We start from the raw sequence: 18,848 nt of genomic DNA, 5'->3' as shown, positions 1-18,848 counted from the left end.
CCCTACCCCCCCCCCCCCCCCCCCCAGCGGAGGGCCCGGCTGGGCCGGCCCGGGCTCCGCACGCCCCCGGGGGTGGGCAGGGGGGCGGCCGCCCTATATATTGCAAGGCAGCTCGGGGCCCGGCTCCCCATCGCCGGGAGCTGCCGCGGCGCCTGCCCCCTTTCCCCTTCCCCTCCCTCTCCCCCATCCCTCGGGGGGGGCTCTTTCTCCCGTGCCCCCCCCCCCTTACCCCCGTCCCTCCGGCCGTATATGACCGCGGCCGGCTTCCCCTGCCTGCGAGGCATGTGCACGCTGCCGGCCCCCAGCCCCGCCGCCAGCCCCGGCTCCCCCGGGCCCCCCCGGGGGTCGCCCCCCTCCTGCCAGGCGCCCCCGGTGAAGCCGGAGCCGAGGGGCGGCGGGGGCAGCCCCCCAGCTCCCCTTCCTCCGCCGCTGCCCCCCGAGGAGCCACCGCCACCGGCCGGGGGTCGCCGGCGAAAGCGGCCGGTGCAGCGGGGCAAGCCCCCCTACTCCTACATCGCCCTCATCGCCATGGCCATCGCCAACGCCGCCGAGAGGAAGCTCACCCTGGGGGGCATCTACAAGTTCATCACCGAGCGCTTCCCCTTCTACCGGGAGAACCCCAAGAAGTGGCAGAACAGCATCCGCCACAACCTCACCCTCAACGACTGCTTCGTCAAGATCCCCCGCGAGCCCGGCCACCCCGGCAAGGGCAACTACTGGACGCTGGACCCGGCGGCCGAGGACATGTTCGACAACGGCAGCTTCCTGCGGCGAAGGAAGCGCTTCAAGCGCACCGACATCACCACCTACCCCGGCTACATGCAGAACTCCAGCGCCTTCACCCCGCCGCCCGCCGCCCGCCCCGTGGCACCCGCTGCGCCCTACCCCAACGCCCTCTGCTCGCCCGGCTACGGCCCCCAGCTCTCCGGCGCCGTTTTCCATCCTTACGGGGCCGGAGCGGCCCCGCAGGCTCAGCACCCCAGGATGTTCAGCATCGACAGCCTCATCAGCGGGCAGCAGGCCCTGCAGCCCTCGCCGCCCGCCGAGCTGGGCCACCCCTCGTTGGGTTTATCCGGGGCCGAGCTTGCCCCCAGCTGCTCCGCCGGCGCCTCCGAGCCTCCCTGCTTCCAGCCTCAGCCCGTCAGCCCCGGCTTGCTGGGCCGGCCTGGCCCCAACGCCTTGCCTTACCCCTACGCCGCCTCGCCTCCCCACCTGCCCGTGGGGCAGGGCGGCTATTCGCCCGGCAGCCCGCAGCTCTACGGGGCTCCCAACAGGCTGGCCCTGCCCGCCATGCGCCCCACAGCCTGCGCCGAGCACGGCGAGCAGCTCCTGGGGCTCCCCGCCTCGTCGCCCCTCGGCCAGTTCGGCTCCAGCAACGCCTACGTCAGGCAGCCCAATTTCCCCGCCGGCCTCGAGCGGTACATGTGATGGGGCTGGGGGGGCACGGACGGGTGCCCCGAGGTGGCCGTGGGCACGGCCGGACACACGGACACTGCCCCGTGGTGGGATCGGCGGGGTGGGGTGGGGGGGGTCCCGGTCTTTGGCTGCGTATGGACACAAAGCCACGTGCACGGTGCAGGGGGGCAAAATCCTCTCTTTTCCAGCTGATTTTTAACTGGAGAGAAGGGGATGTATTTTGCTGCCGCGTTCCCTCCTGGCAGTGATGCTTTCCGTGCCCGGGAGTGTCTGTTTCTCACCCGGCTGCACCTGGGTGGAGCGGGGCACCCCGCAGCACCCCGGGGTGAGGCAGAGCTCGCCCAGGAGCTCGGAGCGTGGTGGGACAGGCAGGAACCCGGGGAGCAGAAAATGTCCCAAAACGAGGCTTTTTCTCTCTTCCCTGGGTGCCTCCTCCATAACTGGAATGAGCTACCAAAAAAAAAAAAAAAAATCCCACTACTAAAGCAACTCACTGGATTTTAAATGAATATTTAAGATGCTTACCCTTTCGTTCCTCCGTAGGAAAAAAAAAAAAAAAGAAAAAACTCACCCTGACTACTTCTTTTTACTATTTTTAAAATTCACTTTTATTGTTAGAAAGGACTTTTTTAAAATAAAGCTTTTCCTTCCAACGTGTCCAGCGCTGCTGTTCCTCTGGCCCCAGCCAGGCCTTTCCTGGAGGAAATCCATTCCTCCTGTGACTGGTGGAAGGCAGACTCGTGCTGCTGTCCGACACCGCCTCATCCTACGGTTTTAGTGATGCTTTTTAAAGCTATTTTACTATGATTTTTAAAAAAGCGAATGGGAGCTAACCATGGCCAAGCTGTGCGATGGATGCAGTCATCACAAGGGAGCTGTGAGGTTTGCCCGTGCTGTTCTTACTGGACCCGATGGTTTCCATCTGTGCAGCAGGGAACGTGTCTTCCCTCCCAGAAATCCCCCGCAGGTAAACCTCCGGTTTAGCACACCAGGTTAGGAGATCGTAGCTTTCCTTCCTAATCACAAAATCGATTAAAAACCCAACCTGTTCACGGCCCAGCCTGGTGCTCTTTATTTATAGGACCGTCCAGCCAGAGTGCTCAGCCAGGTAGGAGGCAGGACTCCCCGCCGCTGGGTTCAGCTTTTCTTGTCTAAACACCCTCCAGGTAAAAACAACGGATTTCTCCCCGTCACTCCGGGGTCCTCTGAAGCAGAGCGGTTCCCACAGTCCTTAAGGAGGAGCTGGGTGTCACCGGGGTGGCGGTGCAGACCCGAGCATCTCGTCCCCCGGCCGATGTCTGTGACCAAAAGCTGTGTGCGGGGCAATGTCGGGGTGGGAACCCCACGGGTCGGCTTTTGCCCACAAGGTGGGAGCTCTTGCTTGTGCCTTTTCATTCCTTTTTTTCCATGTGTGTTGTAAAAACTGCGGGGTCAGGGTGGAAGGGGAGGGAGGAAGATGCTTTTCTTCTCTTGGTCTCCTTAAAACCGGGGCTTCACCTGTCTGTAAAAACCTCCCGGCTCTGGTCTGCTCCTGCTCCCTCTGGTTCCTCCTTTTCAGCTCCCACGCTGCTCCCAGCAGCAGCTTCCTGCTTCTCCCTTACTGATAGCCCTGCTGGGAAAGGGCTGGGTGAGGAAACTTATCCCCCAAAAATACTGCTTTCTATGAAAGATACCTATGGGTAGAGATGTTTCACCGATGGAAAGCCTGCGAAGTGCTGTCCTGTACGAGCCGCAGTCTGTCTGCGCGGGCAGTGGGGATGCTGAAATCACGCTTGCGAGGACAGCCGGTAGGAAGGACGCTTGTTGTGGCTCACAGTCACTCTCGGGGCCCAATCCTGCAGTGTTTTACAGGCAAAAGCAGACACGTGCCGAGGTGCTGGGTCCGCCGGCTTCCCTCCGGCCTCGGCGGGCTGGGAGCTGGGGGGCTTGCGGCGCGCAGCGGGGGCTGCAGCGGGGCACGGCCTGGCTCCTGCGCTAAAGGCAATGGGTGCTGGGTGGCGGGGGTGGGCAGGTGATGCTGAAGCTCCCTGGGCTCGGTGCTAGGATATCTGGCCCCCTGCTCTGACCCGGTCCCCCCAGAGCCTTGCAGGGTGAGCGGCGAGTGTAGGAAAGGGATTTCCGTGCTGCTGGGTTTTAGCTCGAGCTCAGGCTGTCTGAGCGCCCGCAGGCAGCAGGCAGCAGGCAGCAGGCAGCCGCCCTCACTGCGGGCCCTGTGTTGCCAAAGAGGCTGAAAGCACAGGGAACAAACCCCTTTTCTTCTTCTCCCTGCAGATATTAATCCCCGCATGCACAAACCTCTGGCACTCGTATTGGGATCGTCATTAAACTAATGCCTTAAGAGTGTCTTCTTGGTTAACTTAATGTATCCCAGCTAGGCTTTTAAGCTTTCGTTTCAAAGCTTTGTTTACAGTTAGGGTGAATCTAGCAAATGAGTAGGATTAAAGTGTCATGTAAAGCATAAGCCTTGCTGGGACAGAGTAGTTTTAAGCTTTGTAAAGTTTATACCTGCGTCCTTTGTCTGTTTTAGTGTCTTTTCAGTGTCCCTGCTTGGTGAATAAGAGGGATTTGAATGAAACAGGAGCAATTATCACACAGATTTTGGCTGTGAAACCAAGTCTCCTTTGAAATCCCCCTCCTCTTTATTTAGCAGCAGCCAGGGAGTTCAGGTGATATTAAGTCGTGGCAGTCAGAACCGTCCCCATCTTACTCCAGAAAGCCAGAGGCTAAACTCTGTTCGCTCTTCGCTGTCGTGGAAGGAGCGTGGTGCTTTGGGCTCAAACGTGCCGCAGGTGGCTCATCGAAGGATGCCGTGGAAAATTGGGCAGGATTCAGGTCGCTCAGCCTGGATGCTGGGAGCCACGTAACCGAGGTTTGCTGCCCCTTTGACAGCTAAAGCAGTTTTTCTCTCGGAAACCTGCCCGGGGAGGTCCGGCCAGGCTGCTGGGGGTGCCTGCGTACGGCGGCGTTCTGCTCGCCTCGTGCGTGCCCCAAATTCCTGCTGCTTCCCCGCAGGTTAAAACAAGCAACGCCGAGTGCTCTTTTCAGGCGCTATTCCCAACCTGCTAATAGCGTTTTTCCACTTGGGTGCAAACGAACGCATGAGGTGAAATTTTAGAAGCACGTTTCCTGGAGGACCCGTGGGTCCCTCTGGTGGGGTCGGGTTTTGGCTGGGTGCTGCCAGGTGTCCGCTGGCAGTCCCAGTGCTGGGAATTGTAGGTCAGAAGGACAGGAGGTTTTATTCCCTGCGACGCTCTGTCCTGCGCGCACACCACTCGGAGACGGCCAGCAGCTTCGGTCCCCAAAAGGGACCAAAAGGTCAGGACCGAGCCGTTAGGGCCACCCGGCGATGGGGCGATGGGTGCCGCGGGACCGGCAGAGGTGGGCTCCGCCGGCCGATGGCGAAATCGTACCGAAACAGGACAGGGGACAGACAGGGGGCACGGCACGGGCTGGGGGGGTGGGGGGGGGGGTCTGTCACCCGCCGTGGCAGGGGCGAGGTGGCCGGGGCGGCAGGCGCCGTGCTCGGGCCAACACTGACCTCCAGTGGAAAGCCCTGGGAAGCCGCTCCCGGCCGGCGACCGGGGGGTGGGGAGCTCAGGGGGGCACCCGGATCGTCGCCGTCGTCCCCACAATGGGCAGGGGGACACGGGGGGGCTCCGCCTGTGGCCCTCTGGGGGCTGTCCTAGTCGGGACAGGGGCTTGGGGCACGGCCGGGACCAGGAGGGGATGGGGTTTGCTCAGGGAGGGTCACCGCTAAACACGGCGGGTTGGGGAACCCCCACAGCACCGAACACCAAAGCTGAGAAAGGATTTCCCCGGATACACTCTCCTTTACCCTTTTCCTAAGCATTCGCTGCGGGACGTTGCTGGGGACGGGATAGAGAACTGGATGGGCTGCCCCCCTGGAGGAAAAATAGGGATAGGAGTGGAAATACAGCAGTAAATCGGGCTCTTCGGGGAAGATGAGGGGGCAGGGGTGAAGGAGCACTTGTCTGCACCTTGTCGCAGGCTGACAGTTTGAAATGAGCCATGCAGAGGGTGTGGGTGGCTGGCCTGGCTCTTGCAGCACCTGACAAGGAAGGCTGAGGTTGGGCAGCAAAGCGTCAGAGCCCGAGCACGGGTGGTAAAACACCGACAAGCTTTGGGGACAGCATCCAGGGCCGTTTATTTCACAGTCTGTGCACTGGGGCTGCTGAAGTGCCCTTGCTCGGGGCAGGCCCCAGGTTTCGGCAGAGGAATTAACTGACCAGCACGGCTCACACCAACCCAGGTGCCTGGTTATATCCTTCCCAGACATTCCCTGCTTGAAATACCAGAGACGGAGTAATAACAGGGTGACCGTGCTGCACCACCACGTTTTCATTTAAAAAAAGATGCTTCATGTAGAGAGGTAACTCTTCTGAGCATCCCATCTGGCGCTTGTCCACTGTGCGACGAGCTTGCTGGCGAGCAAAGAGAAGGCTGCCGAACCCTTGGGAACCACACGTTTCACCCCCCAGAACTACCCACGGACACATTTAGGGACCGTTTTGCTGCCAGCCCCCGAACACATCCCGGAGCAGCTTTGCATTCCCATCGCACAGAGATGGCCAAGGCGGTCACTGCAGCGTTACCTGCTGCACCAGAGCCAGCACCACGAGGTGGCAGCCAGGTGACACCCGGGACGAGGTCCCGCAGCCCACCCTCCGCTCTCCTGGCCAGACCTCCCCAGCTGTGGACCATCCCCAAGCACCATTTATCTGTTCCCGACCCTCGGCTGTCCTGTGGTGCTGCATTAGGCGCGCATCCATCTCCCCCCAGCCCTTTCTTTTCCAGGCTGTCTGCTGCTTGGGTTCTCCCTCAGCTGATGCTCGCCCTCTAAGTATAATTGCAATACAAAGTAGTTTCAGAGTAGCGTGCAATAGTGGCTAATTATTTGGAACAATTATACATAACAAAGACAGAGCCAAGCAGCAAGAGGGCTTAATTGTCTGGCCAAGCATGAAATAGCACAGGATTATCGCTGACAGGGGGAGGGGGTGCAGCGGAGGAGAATCGCCCCATAGAATAGGCAAGAATCCAGGCTGCTTGGGAAGGCAAAGTTTATTGAGGAACCTGAAAATTCCCCTTTGAAGCATCTTCTGAAATGCCAGAGAAGACATGAAAAGGATAATGACCCAGAATATGGGCTTAGCGCACAAATCCCCGCGCTGACAGACTCCAGGCCTGCAGACGCTTAAGCACATGCTTAAATTTTAAGCACATGAATAGTCCCCTTTGACGGCTCACGTGCTTAGAGTTAAGCTTAGGCATAAGTGTTTGTAGGATCGGAGCCCAGAGTTTTATTACAACTAGGCTCCTCTCGGCCACGGCAGGAAATAAGAGGCCTGCAAAGCGCGCGAGCTTCCCGCGCGGTGCCGTGAAGCCCTTCACGCCGTACGAGCACTGCGCCCGGCCGCGGGGACAGCGGCAGCGGGACGGCGGCCACGAGGTGGTGAGGAGCAGCGCGGGCAGGGGAGGTGCAGGGAAAAATCACAGAGGACACCAGGTCTGTGGCACCTGCTGCCCCGCCTGCTCCCGCGTCGCATCTCCCAGCCCCGCGGGCGCCTGATGGGTCGGTGAGGGTGCCCGTGGCCAGCCTGGCAAGTTAAGCACCAAGGAGATTTTTTTCCTTGGGAACGATGTGCAGATGTGGATCTGCCCTGCGTGGGGTCAGAGCTCCATCCCCAGCAGTGCCCGGGCCCCACGGGGTGGGAGCTGCTGGGCCAGGAGGTGACGCCGCCACCATCCCCCTTCTCCTGCAGCTCGGGCACCGCCACCCGTGGGCTTGGGACTGCTGCTGGCTGCCACTGGAGGGCATTATATGATACATACGTGATCCCCTCGCCCTGCGGTACGTGCAGCCCGTTTCTCAGAGGCAGGGATGGCAGAGAGCACGGGGTACGGGAAGCCGTGGGCTGGCCCCGCAGCGCTCGCCGGGGCCCCTCGGTGCATCGCCATCCCTCCGCGACGTGCCTGTGCGGCCGCCCGGAGCTGCTGCAGGGCACGGGAGGAGGATTTTCTCCCATGCCAGAGGTTAATTATTCTTTATTGGATAATTTTCGGCTGCCAGTGCTGGCAGTGAAGGGGATTTCCTCTAGGTGGCACGCTTATCTCTGCGCTGGGAGGGAAGGAAGCCCCGGCAGCCTGCTGGGGAGTAACAGGCGCGGGCACAGCGCTCAGCCTGCCCGCGTCCCCCTGCAGCAGGGAGCAGACAGGGTGCCCCGACACCTCCTGCCCTCCTAATGCAGTTAGATCTCAGGGTCTAGGCACCTGGAGAACTGTAATAAAAAATAATAAAAAAAAAAAAGGAATTTCGAAGTAAGCGTCAGTGGGATGCGGCTGGCTGGGTGACGCTGTGCGTCCATCCCGCACGGATCGGGTCTTCCCAAGAACTGCAAACCCAGACGTGAAACAGCAGCCCTGCCCTTCCTCCCGCACCCCCTGGTGCTGCATCTTCCACCCGAGCAGCGCGGCTTCCTCGTGTGAAGCTTCGACGCCCCCAGAGCGGCCGGATTAATTTTAATCTGCGCATTGCCAGGCTTCTCCTCTCGCATCCTCTGTGCAGCTCAGGGCAGCAATTGCGTCTGGTGGTTTAGAGAAAAGTGCAGGAGAAGCTCACACCCCAGAATGCCAGGGGTGGGTTTCTTGCATGTCCCTTTTATCCGGCGCGTCCCTTTTACCTGCTGCGCACCTATTTTATAGGGCTGGAGAACTGCCCCTTGCGGCCACACCGGCACTGCCACGAAGTCCCACAGCAAAGCAAGGCTTAGCTTTGGTTGCCAGAGCTAGAGGTGTGGAGGTGCTGGAGCCAGGCTGGGATTCACCCCACTGCAGACCTTCGGCCGGGGCTGTGTTGGTGCTTCCCAGCTTGGTATTTTCGCTTGATGGCGTTTGGCCCAGATGCAACGCCCACCGCCTGCACGGCCTCTTTTCTACCTGGTTGTCCCCTGCTGGATGAGGGGCCAGGGGTTAGGGCGTTTGGCTCTGCCTCTGCTTCTCTGCATGGCATCAGGTGAGACAGTGAGGTACTTCCCCTCCCTCAGCAGCCTTCAGGCCACAGACTTTTTCCAGCTGTTTATTCAGCTCCTTCTCAAGGTGGGAGTAGAGGAAAGGGACCCTGGGCATTACTCCTGTGCGGTAGGAACATCACAGCTGCCAGCCGACAGAAGCACAGTTTTATTTGAAGTCAAGAGGCAAAATGTATCTACAAGCCTCTTTGCAGGCGCATCTGTAGATATCAGCATGCGTGTGCAGGACTAATCTTTTACAAGATTCACCCCAACCTCATCCCCTTCTGGAAAGTGCTGGATGCTTCCGGCCACAAAGAAGGCAATCCTCAGCCATTTATTCCATGCAGGAAAAAAATAATTAAAAAAAGGAGTCAAGCATTTTTTCTCCCAGTCAAGCCACATTTCAGTAATTTTCCACCTTCTCAGTAATTTTCTCCTTTGAAGACCTTCTCCCCGCCCGCTCCTGTCCCCATGTTGAGGGTCCTCAGCTGGTGTTCAAGGCACAAGTGGGCTTTTGTGGACCCGTGTGGGTGAGGTGGGCACTGGGGCTGCTGACTGCAGAGGACTCAGCAGCAAGAGCTACCTGAGCACTTCTGGCATGGTCAGGTGCTGGCGTGGAAACCTGGACTAGGAGCCCTCCTCAGAGCTTACTACGTCTGCGTGAACCCAGTCATTTACATCAGGTCTTGCACGGTGCGCCTACGTTTGGGAAACGTGATTCCCTCCCTCACGGATCTCCCTCCCCCCCAAAAAATCCTCCCTTTTATTTTCAGGGGATTCGGGGAAGAATGAAGTGATTTAGCAGGCTTGTTTTCACAGGGATATTTTCCCTCGTGTGGTAGGCACTGTTACCAGGCTGTTCTGTACATGTTGCCATGTGCCAGAGCATAATTGCCTTCCACATGCATCAGCCTTTGGCTAATGTGTTTTTTATGGCAACCAGGAGAGCTGGATTTGGTGAGTCTCAAAAGCGCACCTGGTGCTTTACGGCTTGAAATCACTGCCTTCCTCTGAGTCATGGAAGTGTGTGTGTGTATCCGTCCCTTTTCATGTCAGATTGCTGAAGAACAGCATGAAGAAAAAGCTTACGCCAAGCCAGGGTTAATCAGTTAAGCTGCATGCGGGCTTGCCTGGTGGGCTTCAGGTCCATGTGGGATGGGATCGGTAACGAATACGGAGCAGCAGGCAGCGTTGTTGGACTGCAAGTCCAAAGCTGAGGTCCTAAACTCAGATCCCAGTACCTAAATACATGTGTGTGTGTGCGTGTGTGTGATGAGGACGCTCAGCCCTGCACATGGGGGCACCTGGGGAAGCCTTCACCTGAAATCCAGGCCTTTTTTTTGGCGTGGATTTTGGGACATCTGGGCTTGAAAATGCGAGTCAATGAAACGGAGATACCCGACATCTGAGCACTGCAGGGGCAGCTGTAGGTACTTGACATCGGTGGTCTCCGAACTGGGAGTTTTGTGCACCTTGCGCTACCCGGCACCACCGTCCCCGGCCACCTTCCTGCGCCAGGAGCTCCTGGCGAGCCGACCGAGCCCTGCAAACTGGGAGCTGGCAATAAGGGGCTGGCAAAAAAGGAGGCTGAGCTGCAGGGAGCACTGAAGGTCTGAGCCTTGGATATGGAAAGAAGAGAAATAATATCAAAGGAAATCACATAAGTGGAAAAAGAGCCCCCTGGGGCAGCCCAGGCAGCAGCAGGTCCGTCTTGTTCGTGTTCTCAGAGAAGTTAGAGGTCAGCCGAGCTTGATAACGAGGTAATACAGAAAATCCATCACGGAGCCTTGGGGGACTTGTGGATGCGGTTCTCATCAGCATAAACGACTTGAGAGGAAAAGGAAAGAAAGGAAAGAAAAGGCAGAGGAAACAAGAACGGGTCTGCCCTGCAAACCCAACCGGTCCTCCGCGAGGATCTGGGGGCAGGGTGCGGGGCCGGGGGCTCTGCTCCTGATAAACCCCAGCTCCGGGGGCTGCTCCGGCTGGGACAGCGGCATCTTTCTCCCTGCCCTGCCCTCCAGCCTCGGGCAAAAAGCAGGTGGGCGGGCAGGGACCGAGATTTTCCCCGTGGGAAAAAAAAATAAATCAGTGCCTCGTCGGGGGTGGGGGAAAAGCAGCCCGCGGGGGGCTCCGGGCTCGGGGGCGGCGTGGAGCCCCCGGGGGGGGCACGGGGAGCCCTTGGGGAGGCTGCGGCCGGCCCGGAGCCCCCCGCCCGAGGGAGGTGGAGGGTATAGGAATACCTCCGAGAGACAGGTGGGACAGGCAGCGAAAAGTCCGTTTAAAGGTTAGAATTAAAATGCTGTTCGGCTGACGCTCCCCCCCCCCCCCCCCCACCCCCCGTCTTTTTTATTTTATTTATTTTTTTTTCGCTACTGAGACTTTTTGGAGACCGTCCGCCCCGCCGGGCACTTCGGGCGGCACAGCTCCCCGCGAGATGTACGGCAGAGCCGGGTTAGGGCGGCAGGGGGGCGGGCGGGAGGCTGCCCGTAACGAAACGTCCCGGAGAGGAGCACAGAAAAAAAAAATAAAAAAAATTAAAAACCCGCCTCAGGGACAAACGCTAAGGAAAAAAAAACCCTGCGTGGCTGGGAGCGGGGCGGGGGGGAGGTGACAAAGCCCATCTTTTCGGACCGGTCGGTCGCGGGGCCGTTTCGGGAGCCCACGTCGCTCCGCACCCCGCGTACGGAGCCGGGCTTGGAGCTGGCCCCGGTACCCGCGGCCGGCCGTGGGGGCGGCGGCGCGGCCCGCAGCGTGCGGCCGCCTGCGGGACCCGAGCGGCCGCTTGGGCTCACCCCGGGGGTCCCCTTTCCCAAACCGTTTCCGGGCCGTTGGGTTTTCGGTGCTTTTTCTCGTTTTGATTCCTTCCCGCAGCCGATCTTGCGGGACAAAGCCGAAGCTAGGGGCGAGTCGGCGGGCAGAAGCCGCAGGCAGATGGGGGCACGGGGGCTCTGCCGCTGTCGCTTCCCTTTGCCCCCCCCCCCCCCCACCACTCCCCCCCACCTCAGCTGGGGCGACATTTCCCCTATAAAAGCGCCCAAATAGGCTCAGGAGCGGCTGCTGGGGACGCGCTGCTCCGCGAGCGGCGGCGGCTCGGGATGCGCCCAGCCGGAGGGGGGCGGCCCGGGGGAAGCGGTGCAAGGCACCGGTGGCATCCCCCCCCAAAATCCGCCCTTTAATGCCCCCCCCCCCCCCGGCCCCACGAGGACTTTCGGGCTCCGGGTGCCGAGGGTGGATGCGGAGGCGCCCAGGGGCGCACGGCTCCCCCCGAGCCCCCATTTCCCGGGGGCTGCCCCCGGCGCTGCCCTCCCGGGAGGGGATGGGGACGGGGCAGGGTGCGGGGGGGGCCTGGCACAGCCCCCCCACCCCCCCCACCCGTTTGTTTCGCTTCGAGCCCCGCTTTCCCGGCGGGGCCGGCCTCGGGGCAGGGCGCTTTGGTGGCAGCCACCCTGAGGGGCACGGGGGTGGCGGTGCCGCTGTCCCCGGTGCCCGCTGTCCCCCGCCGCCGGTCCCTTTGCTGCCCCCAGCCTCTGGTCCCTTTGCTGTCCCCTGCGCTCCCCTCGCAGAGGCACAAGGCGCAGCTCCCGGCGGCTCCTTTCCGCGCCGAAAGGCACCGAGTGGAAATTCAATCGCCCGTTCGTGTGTGTGTGTGGTCGAAATCTCTGGCAGCTGCTTCGGAATTTTTTATGACACTTTCGTTTATGTAGGGGAGTCATAACTATTATTTTACTTAATAAAAATGGAAACGGACTCGGCTCTTTTCCCTCCCCTCTCCCATTTGTTCTTCCCATCGCCTCGCCGCCGGGCTGCCTAACGGGGAGGCTGAGCAGCGACCGTCGGAGAGATGGAGAGGAGCCGGGGCGTTTCTCCGTGCTGGCCGAGGGAGAATGAACAGAGCCGCCTGTACACACGCGTGGAGAGGAGAGGAGAGGGGGGCGCGTGTGCAGGTTGTCGGCAGGAGAAGGGTATAGAAGGGAAAGGGCTCGGGAAAGCTCCCCCGGCCCGCTTCTTCACCGCTTTCTCCGTCCGTTCAGGGAAATCCCGGCCCGATCACAGCGAGGGAGGAGGATGCGGCCGGGGCCGCGGCTCCGGAGCGGGAGGGGTGCGGGAGGGGTGCGGGTGCCCGCTCGCGGGGGTTCCCCGGCGCACCGAGTCGTTAGGCTTTGAGTAATTGTGACCGGCGTTTGGAAGCGGGGCCGCGCAGCTGTTTGGCCCGGCTCCCCGGTATTAGTGCTGGAGATTTTATCACCAAATGCTCGCACCTGTTAACAGCAGCGCCTGGCAATCCATCACCGCAGATTCTCACAGTGCTGAGCGCGGCCTTGGGGGGGGGGGGGAGCCGCACAGACCCCCCCCCCATCCACCAGCCCCCCGGCTGCAAGGGCTGAACGGAGCTGCCAGTTGCTGCTGGCAGGAAGAAGGAGCCGAACGGAGCACCCACCCGGCCTCCTCCCGTGTGACACCCGTGTGGCACCTGAAGGACTTTTTGGCATCCCCTTTTTGGCATCCCTGTCCCCTCCCTCCCTCCCTCTCTCCCCGCGCATCCCCCAAATCCGGGGGAGGGAGACCCCCGAAAAAGCAGCGGGGCTCCGTGCTCGCTCTCCGAGCAAAAACCCGTGCGGGACGGGGACAGGAGGCTGGCACGGCTCCCCCCCCCCCCGGGCCGAGGGGTGGGTGACAGCGGCCGGGTCCCCCGGGGCCTTGTCGTCGGGGGGATGCTGCAGCTCGGGGCGAGCGGAGGCAGGGAGGCAGCGGAGAGGCTTTTGGAGGCCGGGGAGGAGGAGGAGGAGGATGGGGGGGGGATTGCCCTCCCCCGGGGTGCCTGGGGTGGGGGGACAGCGGCACGGGGTCGGGGAGCCCCGTCGGGAGGGGATGCGGGGCTCGGGCACTGTCCCAGCACCCTGCGGGCACCCGTGGCTACCGCCCGGGGCGAGAGGTCGCCGGGGGCTGCTCCTCGCACCTGCCGGGCCCCGGCAGCCCTGCGGCGGGGGGCAGCCCGCGGGACCCCCCCGGGGGAGGCGGCGTGCTGGGTGCCCGGTGACGTGTCTCTGACGTGTCTCTGACGTCAGACCGAGGAGAAGGGGAGCGGGGACCCCCAGATTCATTCGGGGTCCCCCCAGAGGGGCCCGCCGGCGCAGCCCCCAGCCCCGGGGCCGGGCGGCCGTCGGGGGGCGAAGGAGGGAGGGAGGCGGCCCTAAAGGACCCTGCGAGCCTCCGGCACGGCTGGAGGTGCGGGGCGGGGGGGGCTCTACGTCCCACACCCCCTATCCCGGCCGGCCGTGACCGGGGTCCCGGGGGGGCGGGCAGCGCCTTTCCTCGAAAGCATCCCCACCGGGGGGGGGGGGGGGGCCGGGCCGGGCCGGGAGCCCCTCGCGGCCCCCCCCCGGGGCTGGGGGCTCCACGTGATGCCGGGGCGGCCCTATAAAGGCCTGGGGAGCCGCTCGCAGGAGGCGCAGAGTGGGAGCGTTTCCACCGGGTCCCGGCTCGGGAGGGGTGGGGAGGGGGGGAGCCGCCTTCCCAACTTCTGCCCTCCCCCCTCCCTTTTCCCCCGCCCCCCTCCCCTCCCTCCGTCCCCCCCCCACCCCTCCCAAAGACCCAACGCCCCCCCCCCCCACACTTTACACACGCACAGATTATTTCCCCCCCCCTCCTTTCCCCCGTCTCTCCCTCTCTCCCTTTATCATCATTATCGCTATTATTTATTACCGCCGCTCTCCAGCTCCCTGCCCGGCCCCCGGGCGTCCCGGCCCGTCCCTCCTCCCCCTGCCCCGCGTCCCGTCCTCCCCCCCCCCCCCCCCGGCCGCCCCTCCCTCGGCAGCCACCACCCCGCAGCCGTGCCGGGGCCCCGCCAGCAGCAGCGGCGCGGCCGAGCGGGGCTCGGAGCGGCGGCGAAGCGGGGCTCGGAGTCCCGGCGGCGGCCTCAGCCCCTCCGGCACGGCCCCGGGCCCATCCCGGGAACCGCCGCTAGGTGGGGGGGGGAGCCCGGCCTCCCTCCCCGGCCTCCCAACAATGACTTTGGGCAGCAGCAGCGGAGGAGGCGGCGGCGGCAGCTGCTGCGGGATCATGTCCGAGCGCTCCCCGGAGGAAGAGCCGCTCTCCGAGGTGGAGGACGCGGACATCGACGTGGTGGGCCCGCCCCAGGACGGGGGCAAGTACAGCGAGGACGAGGAGGACGAGGAGGACGACGACGAGGAAGACGACGAGGAGGACGAGGAGGAGGACGAGGGCGATCCGCTGGGGCTCGCCCTGCCGCGGAGCGGGGCCGCCAAGGGGCGCACGGGGGGGTCCCCGGAGCGGCTGTCCCCCGGCGGCGGCTCGGAGCCGGCGTGCGCCCGCGGCACCGCGCCCGGGGACAAGGCGACGGCCGGCGGCGGCGGCGGCGGAGGGGGAGGCGGCGGGGGAGGCAGCGGAGGAGGCGGCGGCGGCGGCGGCGGGGGGAAGAACCCGCTGGTGAAGCCGCCCTACTCGTACATCGCCCTCATCACCATGGCCATCCTGCAGAGCCCCAAGAAGCGGCTGACGCTGAGCGAGATCTGCGAGTTCATCAGCGGCCGCTTCCCCTACTACCGGGAGAAGTTCCCCGCCTGGCAGAACAGCATCCGCCACAACCTCTCGCTCAACGACTGCTTCGTCAAGATCCCCCGGGAGCCCGGCAACCCGGGCAAGGGCAACTACTGGACGCTGGACCCCGAGTCCGCCGACATGTTCGACAACGGCAGCTTCCTGCGCCGGAGGAAGCGCTTCAAGCGGCAGCAGCAGCTGCACCCGCCGCACCCCGAGCTGCTGCTGCGGGCCGGGGCCGCCGACCCCGCCGCTTTCCTGCCCGGTTTCGCCTACGGACACTACGGCTACAACTACGGCCTGCAGCTGCAGGGCTACCCCCCGCCCCACCACCACCACCCCGCCGGCGGCGGCGCCCCGGGGGCTTTCCCCTTCCCGGCCCCGCACTGCCCGTTACCGGCTCCGCCGCCTCCCGCCGCCTCCGTCTTCTCCGCCGCCTCGGGGCTGCCCTCCTTCCTGGGCGGCGAGCTGAACTGCAGGAAATCCTTCTACCACCCCCAGCTCAGCCCCACCGCCCTGCCCGCCGCCCTGCTGCAGACCCTCAAGCCGGACCCCTCGCCCGCTGCCGGCGGCGGCGGCGGCGGCGGCGGCGGCGGAGGCAACGGCAACCCCTCCCGGCCCTCTTTTTCCATAGACAACATCATCGGGGGGGCCGTGCCCCCGCCGCCCAGCACCAACCCCAGCGCCGCGCCCGCCGCGCCCTACCCCGCGGGCCAGGCGGGCCCCCCGGCGCCGGTCCTGGCCATGCTCAGCCCCGCCTTGGCCCCGGCGCAGCCCCAGGTCGGCCTGGCACACGAGCCGCTCCTGCAGCCCGCGCAGAACTTTTCCAGTAAAATCACAAACCTTAGCAGCTGTCATTTTTAAAGCGGGCTCCGGCCAGGAGAGGGGAAGGGGAGGAGGAGGTGGTGGTGGGGGGGGGGTTGGGGGGGGGAGAGGCGCAAACCAAACGGCCCCTGCCCGGCTCTCCTCTCCGATCTTCTCCCCTTCCCTCTGCCCCGCTCTCCCCCTTTCCCCCAACCTCCTCCTGTTGTGTTTTAAGGTAGGAAATATTTCCTCTTTTTTTTTTTTAAAAAAACTTTATTTCCAGGCTCTGTGGCATCCAGATCAGTTTGTGTCTCTTTCCTCGGAGGGGAAAAAAAAAAAAAAAAAAAGAGAAAGAAAAATGAAAAAGGAAAACCGGGAGGGGGAAAATAACAATATTTCATCCCGCAAGCGCCAAAGCATATTCCGAAAGCGGCCGTAACATAAGCTGGGACCTGGGCGAGCAACGTCTTGCGGGGGGGGAGGGAGGGGAAAAAGGGGTCTGGGGGGTGAGAAAGGAACGGTTTTAGGGTCCGAAATATTTTCTTTGAGAGCTGCGGGGCTTTTCCGCCGGGTCCCCAGATGCAGCCCGCGGGGGGACTTTGGGACGTGCCCGCTTTCGGTGCCCCCGGCCCCTCTCGCGGGCGGCTTTGCCGGGGGTGTCCCTCTCGCCCCTTCTCTCAAGGAAAATGTTTGAACGGCTCCATCTTATTTTGCAGTTTCTTTGAAGCTTTGGTTTTAAAAGGCACTGTTTAGGGTTTCTTTACTTTTAAGGAAAAGAAAAGTCGGTGAAACTCAGGACTGCGTGGTGTTTTTTTTTTTTTTCAATGAGACATTCAAATGCACGTTTAAAAAAATCTGATCCGTCAGGAAGTTAGGAGAATTCCCGTACTGTTTTTTTTTAATCCCCTTTTTCCCACCCCCTCCACGCGTGGGTTTTTGGTGTATCGGTAATTATTTGTATATAGATTATTCGGGAGCTAATGAGCGGAGTCCAGTTTACTCTTCACTGGTTGTGCATCCGTCATATCTTATTTTATTGAGAGAATCTGTGAATAATTTGATGTGGAAAAGGCAACAGAATTTTGTCCGCCGGTGGTGTAAATTAATAAATGTTTGTGACCTGGTTAAAAAAAAAAAAATGAAAAGAAAAAAGAAAAAAAAAATCCCAATGGTTCTTTGCGATGTCCTTTGTCACGCTGAGAGCCCAGAGCCCCGCTCGGGCCTCGGGGAAGCGAGGGGCTCCCAGGCTTTGGCGAAATTCAGCGAGTTTCGCTGCTCCGGCTGCCGGAGGGGGGGGGGGGGTCCCCGCTTTGGGTCCCTCTCCACGGGCGGCGAGGGAAGGGCCCCCCCTAAGATTTTGGATTTGGTTTTGTTTCTTTGGTCGGTTTTTGGTGCCCCCCCCCCCCATCGCGCCGCTGCTCGCTAAAGCCCTGCTCCTTTCCATGCCTTGGCCGGGGGAGGCGGTGGGGGCCGGAGGAAGGTGGCTGGCCCCTCTCTCCCCGCTCCGCCTGCCTTTGGCTCCTTTGGAAAAGTTGACCCAGGAGAAAAGGAGTTGGAGGGTTCCCCCCCCGCCGTGCACACACGTCCCCCTCGGGCCCGCAGCGTTTGAATGACCGAATGCAACCTGATCTCCGCCTAAATTTTGCAACGACTTTGCAGAGTAAATAAACATCTTTAAGCGCCCCCCCTCCTTTTTTTTTTTTTTATTTTTATTTATTTACAGGGACCAAACGCTGTTCGGTTTGGCTGTTGGCAGGGACCCCGAGCTAACGAATACGAGGCCTTTCAGCCCCAGCAGCGAGCGAGCTGGAGGAGGAGGAGGCAGAGCAAAGCGGAGCCGGCCGAGGCGGGCAGCGGGGGCACGGAGCCGGTGCGGGGCTCGGTGCGGGGCTCGGTGCGGGGCCCGCCGGGCGCAGGCAGGAGCCGGGCGGTGTGCGCCGGTTGGGGGGGTGTGGGGGGGCGGCGTTGCTTTTCTCTCTCTCTCTCTCCCCCCCTTTTTCTCCCCCCTTCCTGCCCCTGTCTGTGCCACCCCGAAGCTCCGCGCAGTTTGTTGATGTTGTTCTCGAGCGTGCCGCCTCCCCGCAGCGAGCGGTCTCACATCTCCGCTTCACACACATTTGCTTTTGAAAAGCGATCTTCGTGTCCGGCACTTGGTTGTCTCCCTTTCATGTCCAGCTCCTACAAAAGGGGCTACAAGACTCGACATGGGAGAAAAGAGGAGGCCAATGAATCTATTTTCCAGATTGCCAAGCACATGGTTGGAAATTGAAGGGGCTTTTGTAGCATTTCCCCTTCCTCCCTCCCTCCCGGCTCCTTTTCTTTTGCTGCGCGCAAATTGTTCAATTGCTCTGGCAGGGGTGTTCCTGACAAGCTCATTACTGGAAGGTGCCAGACCCCTCCTCTCCCTCTCCCCCGAAGTCTTTGATGAAGTTAAAATGCGCTGATAGCTGCTCTCGGCTATCTTTGTTCAGCCTCCTTTAATAACCGAGCCTGCTTTGAGGAGACGGGAGCCGAGGGAAGAAAGCGATGTGCGCTGAGCCTGGGTGGTTGCAGTGCGGCTGGGGGGGGGGCGGGCGGCACATTTTAATATAAAGTAGCGATTTTTTTTTTTCCCCCCCTTCATTTTTTTTTTGGGGGGGGGGGGCTGATTTGTTCGCTGAGCGTGTGCGGGAGGAAGACGAGCCGGGGGATGCGAGGAATGGGCTAAGAAATCGCAGCCGGCGCCCGCGGGCACCAAACTCCGCGGCTCGCCCAAGCAGGGGTCCTCCAAGCCGGTGGTCTCGTCTTTTGGAGGAGCGGGGGGGGGTGTGTGTGGGGGTCTCTCGGCAGGGAACCGCTGTTTCCCCGGAGATCCCCCCCCTGCCCCACACGGACGGGGAGGGGGCTCGGTGGTTTTGGGGCTGGGACACCTTCCCCGGGTGCCGCCGCTGCGGAGCCATTCGCGGGCTTGGGAGCCGCGGGCGCCGGCCGGGGTGGGCGCTGAGCTGGGGGGGGGGGGGGGGGGGGTCCAGGGGCATCTCCCCCCGAACCGGGAGACCC

At 62.1% G+C, this 18,848-nt stretch overlaps 2 protein-coding genes across 2 annotated transcripts; both read left to right on the top strand.

Moving 5' to 3' along the window:
• Positions 1–249: 249 nt before the first annotated feature.
• On the top strand, positions 250–13,839 carry FOXE3 (forkhead box E3; the record flags this gene model as incomplete). Its single annotated transcript, XM_080602741.1, has 1 exon — positions 250–13,839. One exon carries the CDS (start codon positions 250–252, stop codon positions 1,426–1,428), a length of 1,179 nt encoding a protein of 392 aa, XP_080458867.1. The 3' UTR covers positions 1,429–13,839.
• Positions 13,840–14,453: 614 nt separating this feature from the next.
• Positions 14,454–17,490, top strand: FOXD2 (forkhead box D2; the record flags this gene model as incomplete). The annotated part of the gene is given in 7 exon segments (XM_080602725.1): positions 14,454–14,678; positions 14,680–14,796; positions 14,799–15,245; positions 15,248–15,277; positions 15,279–15,318; positions 15,321–15,358; positions 15,360–17,490. Coding segments are annotated over 7 exon segments (1,407 nt in total). The 3' UTR covers positions 15,870–17,490.
• Positions 17,491–18,848: the final 1,358 nt, after the last annotated feature.

This window comes from Anser brachyrhynchus (genome assembly GCF_964034855.1).
Source record: "Anser brachyrhynchus genome assembly, chromosome: 8".
In the NCBI taxonomy this organism is placed as follows: Eukaryota; Metazoa; Chordata; class Aves; order Anseriformes; family Anatidae; genus Anser; species Anser brachyrhynchus.
Note: the sequence above shows the minus strand (reverse complement) of the source record. Positions and strands in the feature narration are given on the sequence as shown.